Below are 19043 nucleotides of genomic sequence, written 5' to 3'. Positions count from 1 at the left end.
GATTTGTTTGCATCAATTCCATCCCCAAATACAAGTAATTTTTTTCTTTATAGGCACACAATTTTGATCTCTTTCATTTGCATTACCTATTATTGCAAAATATTATTTTACCGAGATGGGATGGTTTAGACTTACTAGAATTCTCACCTCTTTGATAAAAGTTTTTCAAATGCAATATCTAACTTTTTGGTCGCACATACAAGTCCCAACCACTTTGACTTGTAAATCTTTCCAGTAGCTCTTTTACTCAAGAGTTCAATAAGTTCAAGCTTTTTCATATCCAATGATAATTTTAAATCTTCTAATTCTCCACCTTCTATAAAACACAAGTCTTCCAACTTTTGTAATAAATGCTTTACTAATCCATAATCTTGAGAATGATCTTGTTCATTTACAACAATCAACCTTTCATGTAGATATTTTTCATCATCTTTTACTTCTTTATGGATTGTTATATCAAAAGTAACCAACATGTCGTCTTCAATTTTTTTGAAATTATGCTTTAAAAGCATGTCACTTGCTACATCATAACAATACTTCACATCCCAAAGTAGTTCTCTAAAGGTCTCTTTATTCTTCATAAATTGGTTTTGCACAATTCTTTAGAAGTAATAGAACTTTCTTCAATATAAGAAATAATTCGCTTAATAAAAAGTCACACTTTATTATTTCGTTTCTACAAGACATTAGATTGTTAAACACATTCATAACATGTTCAACTTTGTTGCAAAAATTTACACATTGGTTTTATTCAATAGCTCTTCTTCTATTAGTAAAAGCTTCATATTTGTAACACATATTTGACATTCTCTCCACATATCTCCACCAGTGTCTTGCATATTTTGTGTTGCAACAAAATCTTGCAAATAATTAGTATATTGCTTTATCTTGATCGTAAATTTTTGCTTCCAAAAATAAGGTACAAACCTTTAAATCATAAATTTATACTTCTTGATTAATTTCCAAAAAAATGTGATAATAAATCACTTACACACATTCCAATTGTACCCTATCAACACAAATTCTCAATTACATATTAGGTTTTCTTAAAACAATGCTAACTATAATCCAAAACATCTTTAACAAATCTTTCTATCAAATCTTAGAAGTTGTAAATGCTAATAAGATGCAAAAAATCCTTAAAATATTCTAATTTTTAATCAACCCAAAGCATGTCCTCAATCATATTCTAAAACCTCATTCTACAAAAACCCACAAAATCCCTAACAAAAATCTTCATGGTAATTGTAAAAAACCCTCACAACTTCAAAATCCTCATTCTAATCAATTAGAACATATCCTAAACATACTTAACAAACTCTAATTCTACAAACCCTAATAAATTGTAATTCTTATAAATTGTATAAAAATAATAATATTTTTGAATTAAATAAGTAAATATAACCACAACCACAAACTAAATCACCTTTTCAACTTCTACACAATAAAATTAAATATTCATCACTTTATTTTTACTTTTGCTTTTGGTAGATTCAACCACTTCCCTAATACTCTACCTTATGTCCCATTGCTTGAAGGCTCTTTAGCCAATAACCACTCCAATCTCTTTGATACTCTTTACGATGCAATCTTTAGCTTGTTGGAACCAAAACATTTAAGCAGCTTTTGTAACACACATATTTGCAACACAATCCAACTGTTGATCTCTGATAATTATTCCTCCGAAGTGAGAAAGTTGATCCAAATTGCCGAACCAGACCACGAGTTAATTCAGATGTTACCAAAAATTTATCAGTCTCTGCACAACAATTGCCGTCAAAATAGTGATATGGTGTTGGCATAAAACGCCGCGCCGCACTTGGTGAAAGCAAAGCAAAGCAAAAGAAGGACTTTTGGCCCACCACTACTTGTGCTACTCCGAAAATAGAATCTGTGATGCAGTCTCCAATCGCTCTGTTTCGTGTAGATGTTTATTGTTTGGATTCAAACTGCTTGTCTGTAACGGATGCGCGGGCCCAATACAATTTTGGCTCTGAAGAACTAATAGCGGCGTCCACATCCAAGTCTCAGAAGGCAATAAGCTCACGCGGCATTTCACAATATTCAAATCACAATGGTGCATAGTATAGTATACATTCAATGCTGATCTAACGAGTGCATCCGTAGTACAACTAGAATCATGAGTATCGGGGCTTCCGAACGAGACAAGAACCACTGCTGCTGCTCCAAATCAGATCTCAAAAGGTTTCCGAGCCACTGCTCAGTCCTCGCTTACCCACCTGCTAAACCTTGTGATCCACCCGTCTGTTCTAATCTTGCGCCAACGAGAAAGCCCAAAACTAATTCTGAAGGACGCCCTCCGCTCTCCTTTTCCTGCGAAATCTACTTCCTCTCCGCCTTAACCCGAAAAAACAAGCCTCCTGTCAAAAAAGATCCCCACTGCTCTTACTGTGGATTTATGCCCCACTGTAATCGCGCTGCACCGTCCGCCGCTCTCCTTTTATCATCGATGCCTCTCACAGACCTCGTTGTTCGGCTGAGCTGTCGAGCTCCATCGTCCACTGGTCCACTGTATCATCGATACCCATGACAGACGTGGCTGTCGTGCTTAGACCTTCCTTGGCTTGTTCACAGCTTTAATTCTGGACCCTTCGCCACCACCACGTCCGGAACTTCGGGCAGCTTGGAATCCTTCTCCACGACCGTAACAGGAACTCATACTCAATTTGCAAATTGCGGCCATGTGGGGTCCGTGACAGGCTCCTCGTCGTCTGCATCACCTTCGGCGCTTATGATTTGGTGGTGGGCAAGAGGGAAAGTGCGGAACAGGTTGACAACAAGAATGATAGTGACGTCCTCAAATTCATCAATTTTACACTTCTAGATCATAAAGTACTTCATTGTGTAAAATCAATACTAGACAGTCAAGTAACTCAATTTTCACTGATACACAGCTTTGAAACTCGTCAAACCATATAACAAAACAGTGACGTTTGAGATCAAATTAATATTAACAACATCCGACCGCGATTAAGTTGTCCAAACAGTAACGTTCCAAACTATGCTATTCACAATTCTTGCGGGTACAGAAATTTCATTACAATGAAACTTGACTGAGAAATTATGATTGCAAGATAATCAAACAAATGAATCTTATGCAATTGCATTACATGGATATCAATGCAGATTGTTCCTGAAAATTCTTTGACTCATAAATCTTACGAACCCAAAAGGATCGGTCCTCCATATTGCACTGCAAAGAAATTATGCATTGAATATCCACCTTCCGGTCAGCAGATACCTAACCACGGTACTAAAAAAACCTAAGCCCACGTAAACGATCCGACCCAATCCCCACTTTACAATAGTTCGGACGCGCAAGAGTAAAACAAATCACTCCTCCCCTCAACCCACTGCACCATACGGATTCCCTCTCATCAGCGGGAATGCGCGCTGGGCACTTCAATTGATTCAATCAGTTCTTGCTCCATGAAGATCACTATCCAAAAATTTATGTACCTATCTACTCGCATGCGCTACTGAAACCTCCGCATTCAACCTCTGCTCCTCTCACCACCCTCCACCACTTCTCCCAACCGCAACCACCACCACACCAATCTCCAGACTCCACCAAAACGACAACATAACCAAACTCCTCCGCTTTCTGCCCCACCTCCCAACACCTCCCCTATGAGCAGCACCCACTCTTCTGCGGAATAGCCTGTCCTCGCAGGTTCGTCACATTGTTCGGCCTGCTTGTGCTGCTCAACGCGGGCTGACTCGCCATCCTGCCACACACACATAAACACACATCCCCACTATCGTCATCACTCTGCTTTCACCCCCATCCACCCCTCAACGCTGCTCAAACATCCCCACACACCACCCACCCCACCACCCATCACTCACAACCACCATCCTGCATGCCCTGCGACCACATTTACTCACGTCTCATTCCTACCTGTTCTTGATCTCCGCTGCCATTGTCATAAACGCCTGCTCCACGTTCGTAGCATTCTTCGCACTCGTCTCCAAAAACGGAATCCCAATCTCGTCCGCAAATGCCTGCCAACCCACCACCAACTCATCAGCCTCTCCCCCGTCCCACCCCTTCACGCCCATCAAACTCCTCGTCGCTCCAACACCACGCCCCACCACTCAGCCCCCTCCAACCCTACCTCAACACCGCCATCCCACATCCACAACCACACCCAACCTATCACACCACTCCCTTTCCTCCCGCCCAAACCTACTCCTCCACCTTCCCGCCACACACCTTTGCAGTTGCATAATCCACCACCTTCTTCGACGCCAGATCTGACTTGTTGCCCACCAGCAGCTTGTTCACGTTCTCGCTCGCGTACCGGTCGATCTCACTCAACCATTGCTTCACGTTGTTGAAGCTCTCCTGGTCTGTCACGTCGTACACAACCTGCACTCAACAACAACAACAACAACAACAACAACTCTCTTCCGTTACCATCCACACACACGCACACACCCAAGCCTCCCACCCCCACTCCACTCCATTCCTCCACCTCACCATACACAAAAAACCCTCGCCCAACCAGCACAATGCCTGCCACCTCAATCCTAACAGCCTATCAACGTTGCAACTCAATCTACCTTCCACCAATTCCCAACGATCCCACCCAACTCCGCTTTCTCTACGCCTATAACCTGCCACCCAACACCACATGCATGCACAAACGCAGCCTAATTCTTGCTCACAATGATCCCGTGCGCTCCACGATAGTAGCTGCTTGTGATGGTCCGGAACCTCTCCTGACCAGCAGTATCCCACTGCATTCACCACGTCACCATACGTTAGCACATCACCAACACACCCCAAACTCCATACCCCTACACTACACCATGCACAGCATTTAAGCATCGACTGCACCAAAATCCCGCTATGCCATTTCCAACAACAATCGCGCAAAACTACTTGATCCCATCACACGCACAGCTTCTCAACCACGCCATAAATCAATTCCAAAATGCCCCACCCCTTAAGAGGACAATGCCTCCTACCAAACGTGCACCCCACTTATTCAACACATCCTACAAGCTGCACTACTAACAAAAAGGTTGCTGAGGCAACCCTCCAAACAACACTCACAATCTGCAACTTGATGGTCTTCTCCTCCAGCTCCACAGTCCGTATTTTCTGTCACGCACAATTTCTCTCGCTCAGTAAACCCACCACTGCGGGACAAACGCCTCATAAATATTAAACCTACATACGTCGCACATACAGCCACGGCTTCACAAATCTCCACCCAATTCACCACATCCACGTGCCACGCTGCTAAATGTGGTCACTCACAAAGTCCACACCGATTGTGCTGATGTAGCTCTCCAGGTACGAGTCGTCCTACACATCCAACCACACTTCCCATCAGCCCAGCTCAAATTCCTCTCTCGCTTCGTGCCATTCCGTTGCAACCTTCCTCGACACTCCTTCCCCAACCCTCCACCATCCAACCCCCCACCATCCAACCCGCGATAAAAAAATGTAAATAAAAACACAAACTCATCCACATCACGCCCCTCATCTCCGCATGCGCCTATACCTACTAATTCCTACTCCCTCTCAACCATTTCCCAACCCACACCATGTCCGTCTTCCAAAGCTTTCATGCTATCATCTGTGCACATCAAAAGCTTGAGAATAGAACCATACTGCAAATCGTAGCAGAAGGCAACTCTTTCCAACACCGGAGTCTCCGATCAGCAACAGCTTGAAAAGGTAATCACTGCCAAACCCACCACCCACGTCCATCAGTCACGACTCATCATGCTCCTCATCCTGTGGGCTAAATTCTGCTCGTTTGTCACCACCAATTCATATCTGCATACACCACCATAATCCATCCCAACCAACTCCTGCATCTTTCTTGATCAGACCCACCACACTTTACCAAGTTTGAACCCCACGCCGAACATGCCCGGACACACTTCACCCAAACCCTCAAAACCACGCTACACTACCCATCCACCGCTGCCCGGCGCAACATTTGGCACGCGTATTCACACACTCCACGACATAAACCCTAAAACGATCTTATCGTGCGCGATGGTCAAGCGACCATCAAACTACCACCTCATGTAGACCACGTCACCAATATGCAGTCTGACATCCAACAACATCTGGCAGGTCTTCCACCGATGCTCAAGAGGTTGAGCAGCCGACACTGTTCCAGCAACACGCACTTTGCCAACCACAATTATACAATCTCCTCACCCTTTCACGGTAAAAACGACTCCACACATCGTTCGATCCTCTCAACCAACCTACCCAGGCCTCAATTGTCATCCTTGCGCGCCATGTCATGCCCCTCATAAGGACTCCGAATAGAGACTCAAAAGTCGACACAGACAAATCGTCAAAAGCTCTCAGCTACACCTACCTTGCGAAAAAAAACCAAATGTGATTTTCGAGACTCAAAATTACAAGAAAGAAGCAAAGTCAGGACATACAAGGACTTCGTGTAGCTCCGCTCCTGACAGGAGCAGAGCACTATTTTCTTACCACACATGCATCACACATCCACTCCAACGCTCCCCGTTTCCACACTCCTATCCCAACTCTCAATCCCCGCCAGCCCCCTCACGGGCTACACTGTCAACTACACGCCCTCAATGATCCGTCCTTTCCACTGCCGCTGCCACAAACCACCGCAACCCCCACATTCCGTGCCCCGCACACACACACTATCAAGATCCACTGATCTGCAGCTCCGCAGATGCCACCACCTCCCCTAACTAATTCAACCCCCCACCACCACCACCACAAAAAACTGCACTGCAAGCATCAACGCAACCTCCCACCCAAAACTCCAACAAAACTGGGGCACTCACTATTCGGGATTCATCGTGCCTTCCTTCCGGATCCGTCTTCTGGGTATCTATCTGACTCCGATCGCCTTCCAATTGGATCCTCTTTCACTCTCTCGCTCTGTAACTCTAGGTCTGGCTATGGCTATGGCGGAGGAGGACTCTGGCTCAACTGGAGGCCATGGCTATGGCGTAATTCTACGCCCCCCTTCACTCCCTGCTTGCTCCACCTATCACAGCTGGGCCAGGCCTTGCATCTAGGATTTTCGAAGATCCCCCCACGTGCGTGAGTTCTTCGGTTTTCTTGTACAATTGGTAGATGGATCAAGGTGTTGGATCCGCCGTGGAGGACAAAAGTGGGTTTTTTCCAACAATCTTAAGCATTTTATAGGAAGTGTTTTTTTAATGACTTTGTTCAAGCCACATGCAAATTATTGAATTTTGTGTTATTCATGAGGTTTCAAACACGGCCCCATGATCCTGCTGCCAATCTTGGGTCTGAATGATTTGTTTTTTACATGCCATTATTGCCATTCTAAAACGCTACAATGAGTGCAGACTGCACTTTAGTGGGTCAAAATTATGTGGAGTGTGTGGTTGGAAGGTGATGTTGTGTTCATTCTTCTGTTCAAATTGACAAGGATTTCCCATGATTCACAATCATACACTTTGTTTGCATTTCAGTTTTAGCAAATGCCCTGAGGCTATGTAATTCATTCACAACAGATTATTGTGTATATCATTGTTAGGAATGATGCATGAGCATCTATGTTGTAATTGTGTGTCCATAATCATGAAAGTAACATAGAAGTCAGCCAGCCATTGTTGTAATCCTTTTGTCATATTTTGTTAAATCATCTACAGTTTTATAAAATTTGTGGATTGATTTCATATTTTGTGCTTGTGTTAAAGTATAATTTAATGGTTTTTGGATTTTATTTCAAAATTGGTTGTATATACATTGTTGATGGCCATGGGTTGTGTTTGAATTTGATCTTTATAAATTATGTTCTACTGGAACAAGACATTTTTTACATTAGAGATGCTACTCAGTAATTAAAATAATACTATATTTTACAATTCATTGTCATATTGAAATGACCTCTGGGAAACTTTTTTGCATTATGCATTTTGTATTTTAACCATGTATTGGTTAAATTGTGTTGTTTCATGACGATTTTTGTGAATGTTAAGTTTTCTATATATCACTTAGAAGTACTATTTGGCCTCTTATTATCACAAAGACCACGTTAAAGTTGTAAACCATAATTAATCTCAATAAAACTCAGGTCAAAGTCTTTATCCTCTACTAATGCTATGATAATCACCAATGAGAATAACCCATAATAAACTTTTTAATTTTAATTTTAATTTCTTTAAAGGCTATGTAATTAAATTACTTGTTTTGACATAAGAATAAATCACTTATTTGTAGTCCAATTAAGTTTTATTTTCATTAAATAATTTATGTTCTAATTTTAATTAAAGTTCGCAAAGTATTTTGTTTTTAAAATATTGATGAAGTTATCTATAAAAAAAATAACAAGGACTTGATTAAGAAATGGAATGAATCCATATTATTAAAAATAGTTGCAAAAACTATTGTACTTGGACTTGTTACTAAGCTACTATAAACATCTATTAAAAATAGCATATAATTTTTTATATTTTTTCTGAAATAATTAGTAGCTTGATATAAATTTAATTATATAATAGAAATTTACTAGAATATGTTAATTTATACTTACTAGCAATTCCAACTTCACATTCTTAAGTTACAAAGTACAATTCAAATAAAAGTTAGGATTGTCAAATCTTTTGCGCATTTTTTGATAATTGATATATATAAATATAAATATAAATTAATTAATAAGAAAATTAATTTGAAAGTCATCTTTTTCTTCTTTTCTTTTCAGTAATTTTCGTCTTTAAAAACTCAGTAATGTCTACTAATCGAAACAACTTTAAAAACCACTCAAGTGTAGTAAGCCAAAATCTTACACCCCTTTGATAAAATACATTTAAAACAACAAATGTATGTTTGATGATAACCCCTTCTAAAATAAAATATCCAAAATAATTTTTTAGCGCAACAACAAATATCAAGTTTACACTAACAATACTTGTCCAGGAATTTGTTTGAAATAAAACAAAAAAACTATACATATATTTTTTATCTAATTTTATCTAAATTGTTGTTCTCTTTCTATATGTTGTTGTAGATTTCTTTCAACAAATGAATTCAACAAATAATATTGCAACTCCAAATACATAGTTGTTAAATGCCAAAAACCTTCTCTAACAAGACCACCTTGCCAAACGGGCTCATACTTATCAAGTACACAAGAGCATCCATTTGAATGTTTTGAATAATGCAAATGGGGCGTTGTTTCCGATTCTGTTTGAATCTCTACAAGATGGAAACCCCGTAAGCTGTCAGTGCAAAAATAGTGGGGAATCACGGAAACATAAGTGCGGCGTTGTCCATGGATGGGATCATCACCACGCATGTATCGGAAACGACGATCGATCGATCGAAAGACACGATCACATCTCATTCCATTGAGTTTGATTCCCTGAACGGAGAGGAAACAATTATGGTTCCGGAGATTGCAGAGCTCATGGTTGTGGGTCTTCCGTCGCAATTGTAGTTAGTGGTTACTGACGTGAGCGTTGTTGCGTTGCGTTGCGTTGTGCGGGGGAGCAATGGCACCGGGCCGCCTGATACGCAGGGCGCTGCAGATGCAGAGACTGCGGGAGGCCATGGCGGAGGCGGGAGCTGGTTCGCACCTGGCACGCAAGAGGGTCCCAATGGAATTTTGTTTGCGGAGACGCCCCTTCTGCCTGGCCAAAAGCGTAAATGGGAAGATTGGGAAGCCTCGCATTATTTCACCGGGATTCTGACCACGCTCATGCTCACTGTGGGTCTCCCGGCCAAGCCAGACACTCGAATTGAGACCTGGGCGCACATACAGGCTTTGGAGCGCCTTGCAGCGGAAGAGGAAGCTGAGGCGAGCTAGGGTTCGCATTGTTGGAAAACAAAGAAAAAAGAAAAGAAAAAGGTAGTGCAATGCGTAGTCGTGATTTGTGGGGATTGCCTCAACCTGTAGGTGTCCCTCTATTAGGTCTTCTTTTAATGCTGAGGTAGTCGTAATACTCTCTCTTGAGGTTACAATGGAGCAACTTGAAGTCTAAGGTTAGCGGAAGGAAATTAACGACGTTTGGGGCTTTTTCTCAATGGTACCTTCGCGATCTTGTGCCGATTCTGTGATGATTTTTCCTCATTCAGACACGGGTTGATTCCTCACACACTCCCAAGGCATTCTTTCAATCGCGGGGTATGGAATCCTGCTCACAAAGTTACTGCTAGCAGTGGTGTATAGTGCATTCCACTTGGATGTGATGTTTCTTCAAAGTGGTTCATGTCAATTTGCGTTGAAGAGTTGGATCGTAAAAGATCGCAGGAATCTGCAATGGAAACAGAAGAGTGTTGCAATTTATTTATTTAATTTTCTGTTGGTTGTACTTGAAAAATGAAGGATCACGAAATGATGTATTTGTTGTATTGATATTGATTAGTTAAGAAGCCTTGGGCACTTATTATGAGCTCTGTTGCTTTGATGAGGATTGTTAAGCTCTTAAGTGATGATCCCTGCTTTGAATTGTCTGCATTCGGTTCTGCGCTCAAACTGAATGCAGAGATAAATGCTCTGATCACAAGAGCAAGGAACCTCACATACAGACAGGTCCTGAACCGAACAAATTACATGTGGCAAGGCGTATTGGTGTCTACATGTGATTTGACAACTTCATTGTGTACGAAAGTACAAGGAAGGCGAGATCCAGTTTAAGAGTGCAAGGCCTATCTGGGTCTTGAAATAATAATGTCCGCTTTGAAGTGGAAAAAGTTATGACCCATGATACAGACATTACTGAAGCAGCCCAATTTACGTTATCTTGTGCATGCTATTGGTGGGGAACTCTCAATGACCGGGGAAGAAATGGGGAATGAAACTGCGTCTTCAATTACAACCCCCTTACTATTTCACAGAACGAATTTCAGTTCAGTTTTACAGTTCGCATCCCTCCCGTGGTGATGGGCTTGCCAGCGAACGGTCTACGAAATCACAGGCGGGCAGTTTCAAGGCCTTGATGGAGCCTATGGGCACGCCCGTACGTGAATCGACATCGTCCAGTTCTCAACAGCCACCAACAAGAGTTTCCATGTAACCTGCCGGGTGCCACTCCTCTCTTCACTACCACAAGGAGAAAATATCGTTCTGCTGCTGTTTTTGCATTCTGCTTCTCAGATTGTAAGCATCCTCTTTCTTCTGGTACTTTGAGTCCGTAGGAGGAAGTGGTTCAGTGTTCTTTATGTAATCGTCAATAACTGATCTGGATTGCCCACAAAACTTGTCACATGCGGTCATGTGGGCTGCTTTGCCTGAAAGTATTATTTCTAATTCAAATTGTAACAGATTGACGCTGCACAGCGAGAGCGTGATAATTTATGTATTTGTGCACAACATGAAATTTGGAGATGGGTTAACTTAACGGAGTTTACGCCTTTTCACACAGGAGTTCTGCACTTAGGTCGAAGATGTCGATGATGCAGCTTGCGAGCGATGCTGTGGACAGACCTTCGAATCTCGGAACCAAATCATAGCATTTCATGTAAGCAAATATGCATTTCACTGGCCCAAAACTTCATTCAATGCTTCCTCATGTATATTTTTAAAACTAAGTCCCATTGTATGGTTCCTAATTTTATTTTAGCTTCCTTTTTACGTTTGTCCTTCTTTCATTGCGTCAGTTTCATCTTTAGCTTCATTCGCTGAGTGCACACGAACTACGATACACAAACTTCTTTGCAGTCCTCACTGCTCAAGTCCACGACATTGCATTCTGCAAGCTTGTACTACAGCATCGAGTTCATACAAGTGCTTTTCATTCTAATTGTATCGGCTTCTGTTTCTTGAAACCTGTGCTGTGCATTCTGCATGTTCGCCCATATAGTTCATCTTTTGAGCGTGTCGAAGAGGCAGTCCTTGAGAATACCAAGTGAACTTCATGGGCACCTCGACCCGGGGGTACAATCATCTGGCAAATGCACACAAAACACACAAAAAATTGACTGCAGCAAATGTGCAGTGCAATAGAGCAGGTACAAGCTCTCATTGCTATTAAATAGAGAGATAATAGTGGGACATCATGTTAAGCCCAACCAACGAGAAGCCATCCATTCTCGCCACATCAGTGTCGGAGGGGATTGTCCAACAATGTTGCACTACTGGAGGAAAGTGTGGCAAAGATTGTGGTTCAGGGAAAGGAGGACATGTCGGAGACAGTTGCAGATGTGAAACAAGTTGTAAATGCAAATCCAGAAATCATCAAGGTTCAAATATCGGTTCTGAATCTGCTGATCGCAAGGATATCATTCCAGGCGATTGCTCTGATAATTCATGCAATCTCTCAAAGCCCACAGACCCCACCAATCTTAATGCAGTCACCACCAATGGCAAAAATCTGGCAACTACCACCTCCCAATTGTCAGAGAACAGACAGGAGTGCGAGAGGAAGAAAGAGGTGGACGTGAAGAAAGAAATTGAAGGGAATGAAGAGAAAAACAGGAAAAGCGTCGAGGACAGAAAGAGGTGCCCACAATCAGGTGATTGTAATGGCTTAAAAGACGACACTTCTATAGTATGGCATTCGAACCAGGGGTCAGTCGAGGGAGTGTTCCGATCGCAAACTAGGGGTGATTCTCTTTCGGAGCTCACTTTCTCGAGTATGTGATTGTTTCGAGTGTGGTTCAGGAACTACGGCATGCTATTGGAAACTGGTACAAGCAAGCGACCAATCCAATTGTAGATATCATACTGGCGCTGTAGAAATTTCTTGCTGACTGTCTACATATGGTCTTGTGGGTCGCACTAGTGTTGTCAAATAGGTCAAGATCATTGTTCGAAGCAACTATACATGAAAAAAATTATCCTTAGAGCAGCCCATGAAATAAGTGATGAGTTTGCAGAACAGAAGGTCGAAACCCATGCGTCGAAAGAGGAGTGGAAGCTCTGTGCGCTAACTGGAGACGACTATGACCATCATGACAAGTTGGGTTTGCCTTTACCCCAGGGAGACAAGTTGAAGGCCATCTTGTTTGATATTGACGGAACGATCGCGGATTCAGATCCGATCCATTTCTTAGCCTTTCAAGAGATTCTTGCTGAGGTAGGCGGTGCCGTCGATCAAGTTCAGGTTTTTTGGCATTTCATCGTTCTATATTAAAACACAGGCGTATTTCCTTAGCAGGATATGAGCATATCTCGGGAACATCAGTATCTGGTTGCTCTTTGGATTTCCAACTACCTGTACAGAATTTGTTTTGTAATGTAAAGGTGAATGATTATAGAACGGGTGCAGAGATGTGGATGCAGGCAGGGTATAATGGAGGTGTACCCATCAGCCATGAGTTCTTTATCCGCCAAATGAGCGGTAAACTGAACTACGTCATCGCAGACGAACTCATGCCTGAAATGGAAGAGAAAATGCGAGTTGAAATGATGGACGAGAAGGAAGCTCGCTACAGAAAGTGAGTCCGGCTCGAGGAATCCTCATTGTGCGAACTCATAACTTGCTTCGTCTTGTGCGAGGTGAGAAGAAGTGAACCTGTTGATAGCTAACACGCAATACACGGTTAGTAAACGCCTTCTGAATAAACTCCGTAGATGGTGACCAGGTTGGCATCCAAGGACCTCCAGCCCATCCCCGGCTTTCTCCAGTTTATCGAGTACGTGAAGAAACGAGGGCTTCGTCGAGCAGCAGTGACAAACTCTCCGCGATTGAACGCGGAGCAAGTCATATCCGCACTGAATATCCCCGACTTCTTCGAAATCGTTGTGGCGGGGAGTGAATGCGACAACCCCAAACCGCATCCCGACCCATATCTGAAAGCCATCAAGTTCCTGGGCCTGGAACCGAACCAATGCCTGGTAATGGAGGTAAGAACCTCTACTGTCGGTCATTCTACACAACTCCCTGACACATCGAAGCTGGAAACCAAAACCTGAAACTCGGCCACTAAGTCCTCCGATTTAGGGGATTCTTTTGTGCGGAGTGCAGGATTCGCCATCAGGCGTGGCGGCGGGAAAAGCAGCAGGATCGCCGGTGGTGGGATTGCTCACAGGCCATCCCGGTGCCGTGTTGAAGCGCAGTGGTGCGTCGGTGTTGATCCAAAACTACGACGACGCGGCGCTGTGGATGGCGTTGGGCGAGGATGCCTGCGCCGCCACAAAACTCTTGTCGCCGAATCACGGGCCGGGGACGGGGTCCTCGTCCTCCTCGGCCGGGTCGCCGCCGCCCGTGCCCGTCACCGTTCCCACCTCCTCGTAAGTGGGCGTCATTGCGTTCCCATGAAGACACTACGAAACCTAATACATAAAGGGGAGTGTATTGTCATCTCCATTATTGGGTAAATAAATGAATGGGTATTATCCCACTTTGGAGAATTTTCTTGCCCTAAAATTGGATAGGAATGGATAGAAGTGAATGAAGAAAGGAGGATCTTACTTCCTTGTTTCTCCAGTCAAGTTGCATAGATTAGAGGTTGATATTCTCATGTTTTATGATTTTTTTAAATATTTTTCTTTCCTTTTCTTCTAATCTATTTAAATGGCTTTTTTGTCTTTTGTTTTCATAATTTAGTGCACTGAGGACAATGAAATCATATTGAAGCACTGTTTTCTTTGTTATCCTATTTAATTCCACTTGTAATAAGTTTTATAAGATAAAATGTAAAATCTTTATTTTGAGCAATGTTTCCTCTTTTCAAAATATAAATATTTTTTGTAAATTAAATTGTAAATTTTAATTTTAAAATAAATAAGTTTTTTATTTCTACAAATAAACTATAAACATTTGATGTTAATTAAATTGCTTATTTTTTTATTAATTATTAAATTAGAAACAAAATTTAAATTACTGAGTATTTTGTTTAAGCTTTAGATTTATTAATATTAAGATCTCAAGCATTATTATGCAAGAGCCTCTTCTAAAGTACTGAATACTATAATTTCACATCAATGTGCAACCATTAGATTGAAGCAAGAATCATTCTAATTTAATTCTTTATGTTTTAAAAAGTTAGATTTTTATAGTATAATATTTTCTTTCTATCCTGTGATTATATTCTAAACATAAAGGAAATTATGAAGCTTTATTATGATTATTACTGTATTTGGTGGAAAGTAACTTTCTACGAATACTTCGGAAAATAAAGTATTATTTGAATTGGAGGTATCGGTTATAATATAATCTGGGTACTTTTACATTTTTCTACGTCCTTTTGTTACATTTCTAGCTTGAATTCTTATCAATTTATGAGAACATTACAATTTAATGAAAACAATATAGTTATATTTCATTATTTTTGAACTAAGTTCGCATTGATTGTAAAAGAAATGTTCGAAATCTTAGAAAATACAACAAATAGAGAGAAGTATATTCTTATGCACATGTATATTGATGAATGCCAACTAATCGTAACCACGTAAATATCGTAGGATTTTACCAAATATCCCTTACTCCCAATCAATCATTTTTTAAGCAAGAGTCCCCCTGTTCTCAGCATGTTGGGACAGTTGATGCCTCTCATCGTCAAGGATAATAATGGTTAAATGTTGAAAAAAATTCGCAGTGAAGAATCCAAGTTGAAAATGCAGCAATGAATGGAAATACCTAGTGGATGTTAACACATTGCTAATATGACTCGAGAATTTGGATAAGTTCAAAACTAATTAGCTTTCCAACTAGCGTCAAAAAACTGAAATAATTATATTGAGGTAATTCGAACATTGGAGGGATTACAAAGCAACAAGGAAGCAGGATTTCCATTCGGAGACGACTCGGCGTACGTATCAAGACTTTGACTAATAAAACCCACAGCGTGTGATACCAAAAAAAAACACTATTTTCTCAGTTTACCCGTAAGATGACAAGATCTTGAAGTTGGCAGATAGGAGCGAGACTACGTAAACTGATGTCCAATCGAAGAATTGGAGAAACATTATTCACTCTACTTATTCAGATCGCTGTAACGAGAGCGCTGTAAAAACCCACTAACAGAGATCAGAGCTACAGATGCACGAGGAGCATTGCTTCTACCGACTTCAAGCCTTCACATTCACGAAGTTAACACCCTTCTCGATGGAGGACATCAACTCGGATTTCAATCCTTCTAAACCCTTTTGCTCATAATCTGAAAGGCTGCCCAAGCCTAGAATTTCCTCGATACCATTAGGACCCAAGCGCACCTGTCATGTCAAAAAAAAACAAAAAAAAAAAAAAAAAAAAAAGTGGAACTGTTACATGGTGTGGATAAACTGAAATTACTCAACAACATTCTACACAATGCAAGTCAATTGGCACATAGTGAAAAGTCAAGCTTCTATTGGAGCTTCACAGCTGGCATGCGAAAGAGAAGGAAATTACACCTTTGATGAAAAGTAAGGCAAGCCAGGAACAACAGTTGATGCCACATAGCTGCACTCCACGATATCTGGAGCACCATTGAGGCCCTTCAGGCAAGACTCAGCAAAAAGCGCTCCAGCATATCTGCAAAACAACGTGTACAGATCAGAACGGACAACCAAAACCTGCACCATAATGCCGGTTATCAATTCATAAATTAGAGCGTGCAAAGACTTTTAAAACAACATGAAACAGCCCAACCTGCGGCTTCCAGACCAATGTTTCTGGCACAGTTAAGAAATTGAACACGCTCAAAGGAAAAGGAAACTTACGCCATTGACAAAGTAGCAGAGCCCTTGCCCGCCTTGGCTTGTACAACCTCTGTTCCACCATCTTGAGTCCGCTTGGTGAGAGCCTCGAGTTCCTCGTCACTCAAATCAACTTTAGGAGTGGCCTGGAGCGAGGAATTTCAGGAAGAATCAGCAGGCTGGGAGCAGATTAACGAAGGAAACAACAGACAATAGTATACAAATTACCAGTAACTGCCTCTCAAACACGACAGCCTTCACTCGCAGAAGGTCCATACACATCCTTAACACGCTAGAAAGAATTATGTATCACCCAAGAACCCAGAACCCATTGAAGACCGTTAACTATTCAAAACATCTGCATGCAAATTAGACGCAAACCAAAGAATAATAAGTATTAAGATGTAGTTGCAGAAATTACCTGTGAAAAGAGAGGAAGGATGGTAATGCCAGCATGACCTCCTACAACAGGGACATCAACATCTATATACAACCCAAAACACACGGGAGTCAATTATGGATACACAATGCACAGAAAGCACACACCCTTGGCAAAGGAACAAGAACGAATTTTCCAAGACTCATCAAAAGGGTTCAGTGAATCAATGAAGACAGAATCTTAGCTCGAAAACAATGCAAGCTATAAACAATCTCAGGATTTCACGAGTCTTGATACGATAAAGGCAAGGTGCAACGCAGTAAACTAGAAAAGACAGCCAATCCCATTACTTCGACGTTAACACTCGAGGATTCCGACCATATCATTAGTTCTCACTGCAAGCAAACACTCATTCGTGATGCAGCCACATTTTGACCACCTACTCGCCAGTAATATAATGGGATTCGATGGAACTAAAAAAAACTTCAAGCTGTTCGACAAAATTGCACACCTTTTACATTGAGACCCTTCTTGTGGGCAAGAAAGGTTCTTGCTCGCACCACATCCAAGGTGGTGACACCAAAAAGCCTCTTGGGATCATAAGTACCCTTCTGCTTGAATATCTCGGCCGCAATGGGCACGGTTGAATTGACCGGGTTACTGATCATGTTCACCAAAGCCTGAATATCCATCATCACCACCATCTTAGAAAAATGTCGAACTAAAACACATTATTCCTTCACAAATTGACGTGCTTACTCCATTGAAGGCTCCAGAGACGAGAAGATCCTTGTAACCAGTTCATATCTCTGCGTAACATTAGAATCATGAACTGCATATAAGAGCACGCCGACTATTCAGAGGAAAGAAACTTACCCCTGGACAATGCTCAGCAATGGCCGATGCAAGAGACTTCACGATCCCAGCATTGATGTTGAACAAATCATCACGGGTCATACCGGGCTTGCGGGGTACACCCGCAGGGATAATGACTAGATCGCAGCCCTTCAGTGCCTTGGCAAGCTCCTGTTCTCCAGCAAACCCCTCCACCTAAAAAGCGCAAATAAGGAGTCAGAGGCATACTACAACAAGACGCAACGTAAACCAACCACCACTGTCCGTCACCGTCCAATTAAAACAACAATCCGCAAGGAAACGAACAAATCAGGACTAAAAAACCAAAACGGCCACTGCAAAACTCGCACATCGCAAACGAGAACCAAGCACGAATGCAACACTCACATTAGCACCGGTGTTGATGTGGCTGAGATCGCTGGCCACACCTGGCGTACCGGCAATATCGTACAAGGAAAGATCGGTCACCAAGGGGTTAAGCTTCATCAAGAGTCCGAGAGGCTGACCGATACCACCGGCAGCTCCCAAGACAGCCACCTTCCGCTTGGGAGTCTGCGACGACATGCATCGCACCTGCTGCTGGGGCGCGGACGACAGCGCCCGTTTCAACAAACCCGCGGCGGCAAATCGTGCTGCCATTCTCAAATCCTAGCGACGAATCGTGAGGCAATGGGAGAAGGGGTGGGGAGTGAACACAGCAACGGAGATACAACGCCAAAGAAGAGAATGCGCGTGAAGACGAGAGCGAGAGAGAGAGCCTCAATTTCCACACTCGGCAACAAAATTAGGGTTTCACGAGGCCATGGACAAAAAAGGTGCTGAGCTTTGCGACGTCGTCCAGATCCAACTCAAGTCCCCGGAGCACCGAAGCTTCGATGCTGCGGGGTGGCCGAATCAACGTGCTTTCCCACACCTGGTTCCTTTTTTTATTTACTTATTTTTATTTTTTAGTGTTTGTATTAGAAATTGTTAGAGTGGTAATAATGAATATGCAAAGAGAAAAATATCGCATGGTTTACAAGGTTTTTAACAAATGCGTATTGATGTGAATTAATGTAGTCTTGAGTCTTAAAAGTTCGTATTGATTTTTGTTGAGAGAATTCTTAGGGGATAGATTAAGATATATACAATGTTCCCAGTAAAATACTTTCAGAGAAAATCTATGGCTACATGATGTCTTCAACAAAACCTCAAAGAGTTTTTATGTATACCAAAGTTTGACATCGTTACAA

At 42.0% G+C, this 19043-nt stretch overlaps 4 protein-coding genes across 15 annotated transcripts; 2 read left to right on the top strand and 2 right to left on the bottom strand.

The window, feature by feature from the left end:
* Positions 1–3082: 3082 nt before the first annotated feature.
* On the bottom strand, positions 3083–7060 carry LOC112281749 (ras-related protein RIC1). 2 transcript variants are annotated; one of them, XM_090249876.1, is made up of 8 exons: positions 6826–7060; positions 5648–5720; positions 5291–5338; positions 5084–5131; positions 4693–4764; positions 4238–4393; positions 3923–4026; positions 3083–3749 (listed from the first exon to the last, which is right to left on the bottom strand). In XM_090249876.1, the coding sequence occupies exons 1-8, from the start codon at positions 6837–6839 to the stop codon at positions 3650–3652; spliced, it is 615 nt and encodes a 204-aa protein (XP_090106002.1). In that variant the 5' UTR covers positions 6840–7060; the 3' UTR covers positions 3083–3649. The 2 variants fall into 2 exon arrangements, with proteins under 2 accessions (XP_090106002.1, XP_090106003.1); XM_090249877.1 differs by having other exon boundaries at positions 6497–6848.
* On the top strand, positions 6943–10170 carry LOC112281584 (uncharacterized). Its single transcript, XM_090250182.1, has 2 exons — positions 6943–6993; positions 9453–10170. Exons 1-2 carry the CDS (start codon positions 6943–6945, stop codon positions 9819–9821), a joined length of 420 nt encoding a protein of 139 aa, XP_090106308.1. The 3' UTR covers positions 9822–10170.
* Positions 10171–10310: 140 nt separating this feature from the next.
* LOC112280990 (2-deoxyglucose-6-phosphatase) lies at positions 10311–15824 on the top strand. 11 transcript variants are annotated; one of them, XM_024517013.2, is made up of 8 exons: positions 10311–11114; positions 11380–11475; positions 11953–12469; positions 12833–13032; positions 13239–13393; positions 13541–13802; positions 13900–15119; positions 15363–15824. In XM_024517013.2, exons 3-7 carry the CDS (start codon positions 12013–12015, stop codon positions 14191–14193), a joined length of 1368 nt encoding a protein of 455 aa, XP_024372781.1. In that variant the 5' UTR covers positions 10311–11114; positions 11380–11475; positions 11953–12012; the 3' UTR covers positions 14194–15119; positions 15363–15824. The 11 variants fall into 11 exon arrangements, with proteins under 11 accessions (XP_024372781.1, XP_024372780.1, XP_073389537.1 ...); XM_024517012.2 differs by having other exon boundaries at positions 11953–12559; positions 13924–15119; XM_073533436.1 differs by having other exon boundaries at positions 11953–12559; positions 13900–15096; positions 15497–15824.
* On the bottom strand, positions 15582–18579 carry LOC112280991 (malate dehydrogenase, mitochondrial). The gene is made up of 7 exons (XM_024517016.2): positions 18199–18579; positions 17833–18006; positions 17468–17636; positions 16999–17060; positions 16602–16723; positions 16293–16413; positions 15582–16112 (listed from the first exon to the last, which is right to left on the bottom strand). The coding sequence occupies exons 1-7, from the start codon at positions 18448–18450 to the stop codon at positions 15969–15971; spliced, it is 1044 nt and encodes a 347-aa protein (XP_024372784.1). The 5' UTR covers positions 18451–18579; the 3' UTR covers positions 15582–15968.
* Positions 18580–19043: the final 464 nt, after the last annotated feature.

This window comes from Physcomitrium patens, chromosome 4 (genome assembly GCF_059467195.1).
Source record: "Physcomitrium patens ecotype Gransden chromosome 4, ASM5946719v1, whole genome shotgun sequence".
NCBI lineage: Eukaryota > Viridiplantae > Streptophyta > Bryopsida > Funariales > Funariaceae > Physcomitrium > Physcomitrium patens.
This window is presented reverse-complemented; position numbering and strand designations above follow the sequence as displayed.

What these genes read in the sequence shown, in the direction of transcription:
- LOC112281584 (XM_090250182.1), top strand. Translation starts at nt 6,943, where the DNA reads ATGGCTATGGCGGAGGAGGACTCTGGCTCAACTGGAGGCCATGGCTAT. An exon ending in CTGGAGGCCATGGCTATGGC is followed by an intron (nt 6,994 to 9,452) that starts GTAATTCTACGC and finishes TCGCAATTGTAG; the next exon opens with TTAGTGGTTACTGACGTGAG.
- LOC112280990 (XM_073533436.1), top strand. Translation starts at nt 12,013, where the DNA reads ATGTTAAGCCCAACCAACGAGAAGCCATCCATTCTCGCCACATCAGTG. An exon ending in AAGGAAGCTCGCTACAGAAA is followed by an intron (nt 13,394 to 13,540) that starts GTGAGTCCGGCT and finishes GATGGTGACCAG; the next exon opens with GTTGGCATCCAAGGACCTCC. An exon ending in ACCAATGCCTGGTAATGGAG is followed by an intron (nt 13,803 to 13,899) that starts GTAAGAACCTCT and finishes CCTCCGATTTAG; the next exon opens with GGGATTCTTTTGTGCGGAGT.
- LOC112280991 (XM_024517016.2), bottom strand. Translation starts at nt 18,450, where the DNA reads ATGGCAGCACGATTTGCCGCCGCGGGTTTGTTGAAACGGGCGCTGTCG. An exon ending in ACATCAACACCGGTGCTAAT is followed by an intron (nt 18,007 to 18,198) that starts GTGAGTGTTGCA and finishes TGCGCTTTTTAG; the next exon opens with GTGGAGGGGTTTGCTGGAGA. An exon ending in GAAGGGTCTCAATGTAAAAG is followed by an intron (nt 17,061 to 17,467) that starts GTGTGCAATTTT and finishes GGTTGTATATAG; the next exon opens with ATGTTGATGTCCCTGTTGTA.
- LOC112281749 (XM_090249876.1), bottom strand. An exon ending in GCACAATCGGTGTGGACTTT is followed by an intron (nt 5,132 to 5,290) that starts GTGAGTGACCAC and finishes TGTGCGTGACAG; the next exon opens with AAAATACGGACTGTGGAGCT. An exon ending in TGGATTATGCAACTGCAAAG is followed by an intron (nt 4,027 to 4,237) that starts GTGTGTGGCGGG and finishes GTGGGTTGGCAG; the next exon opens with GCATTTGCGGACGAGATTGG.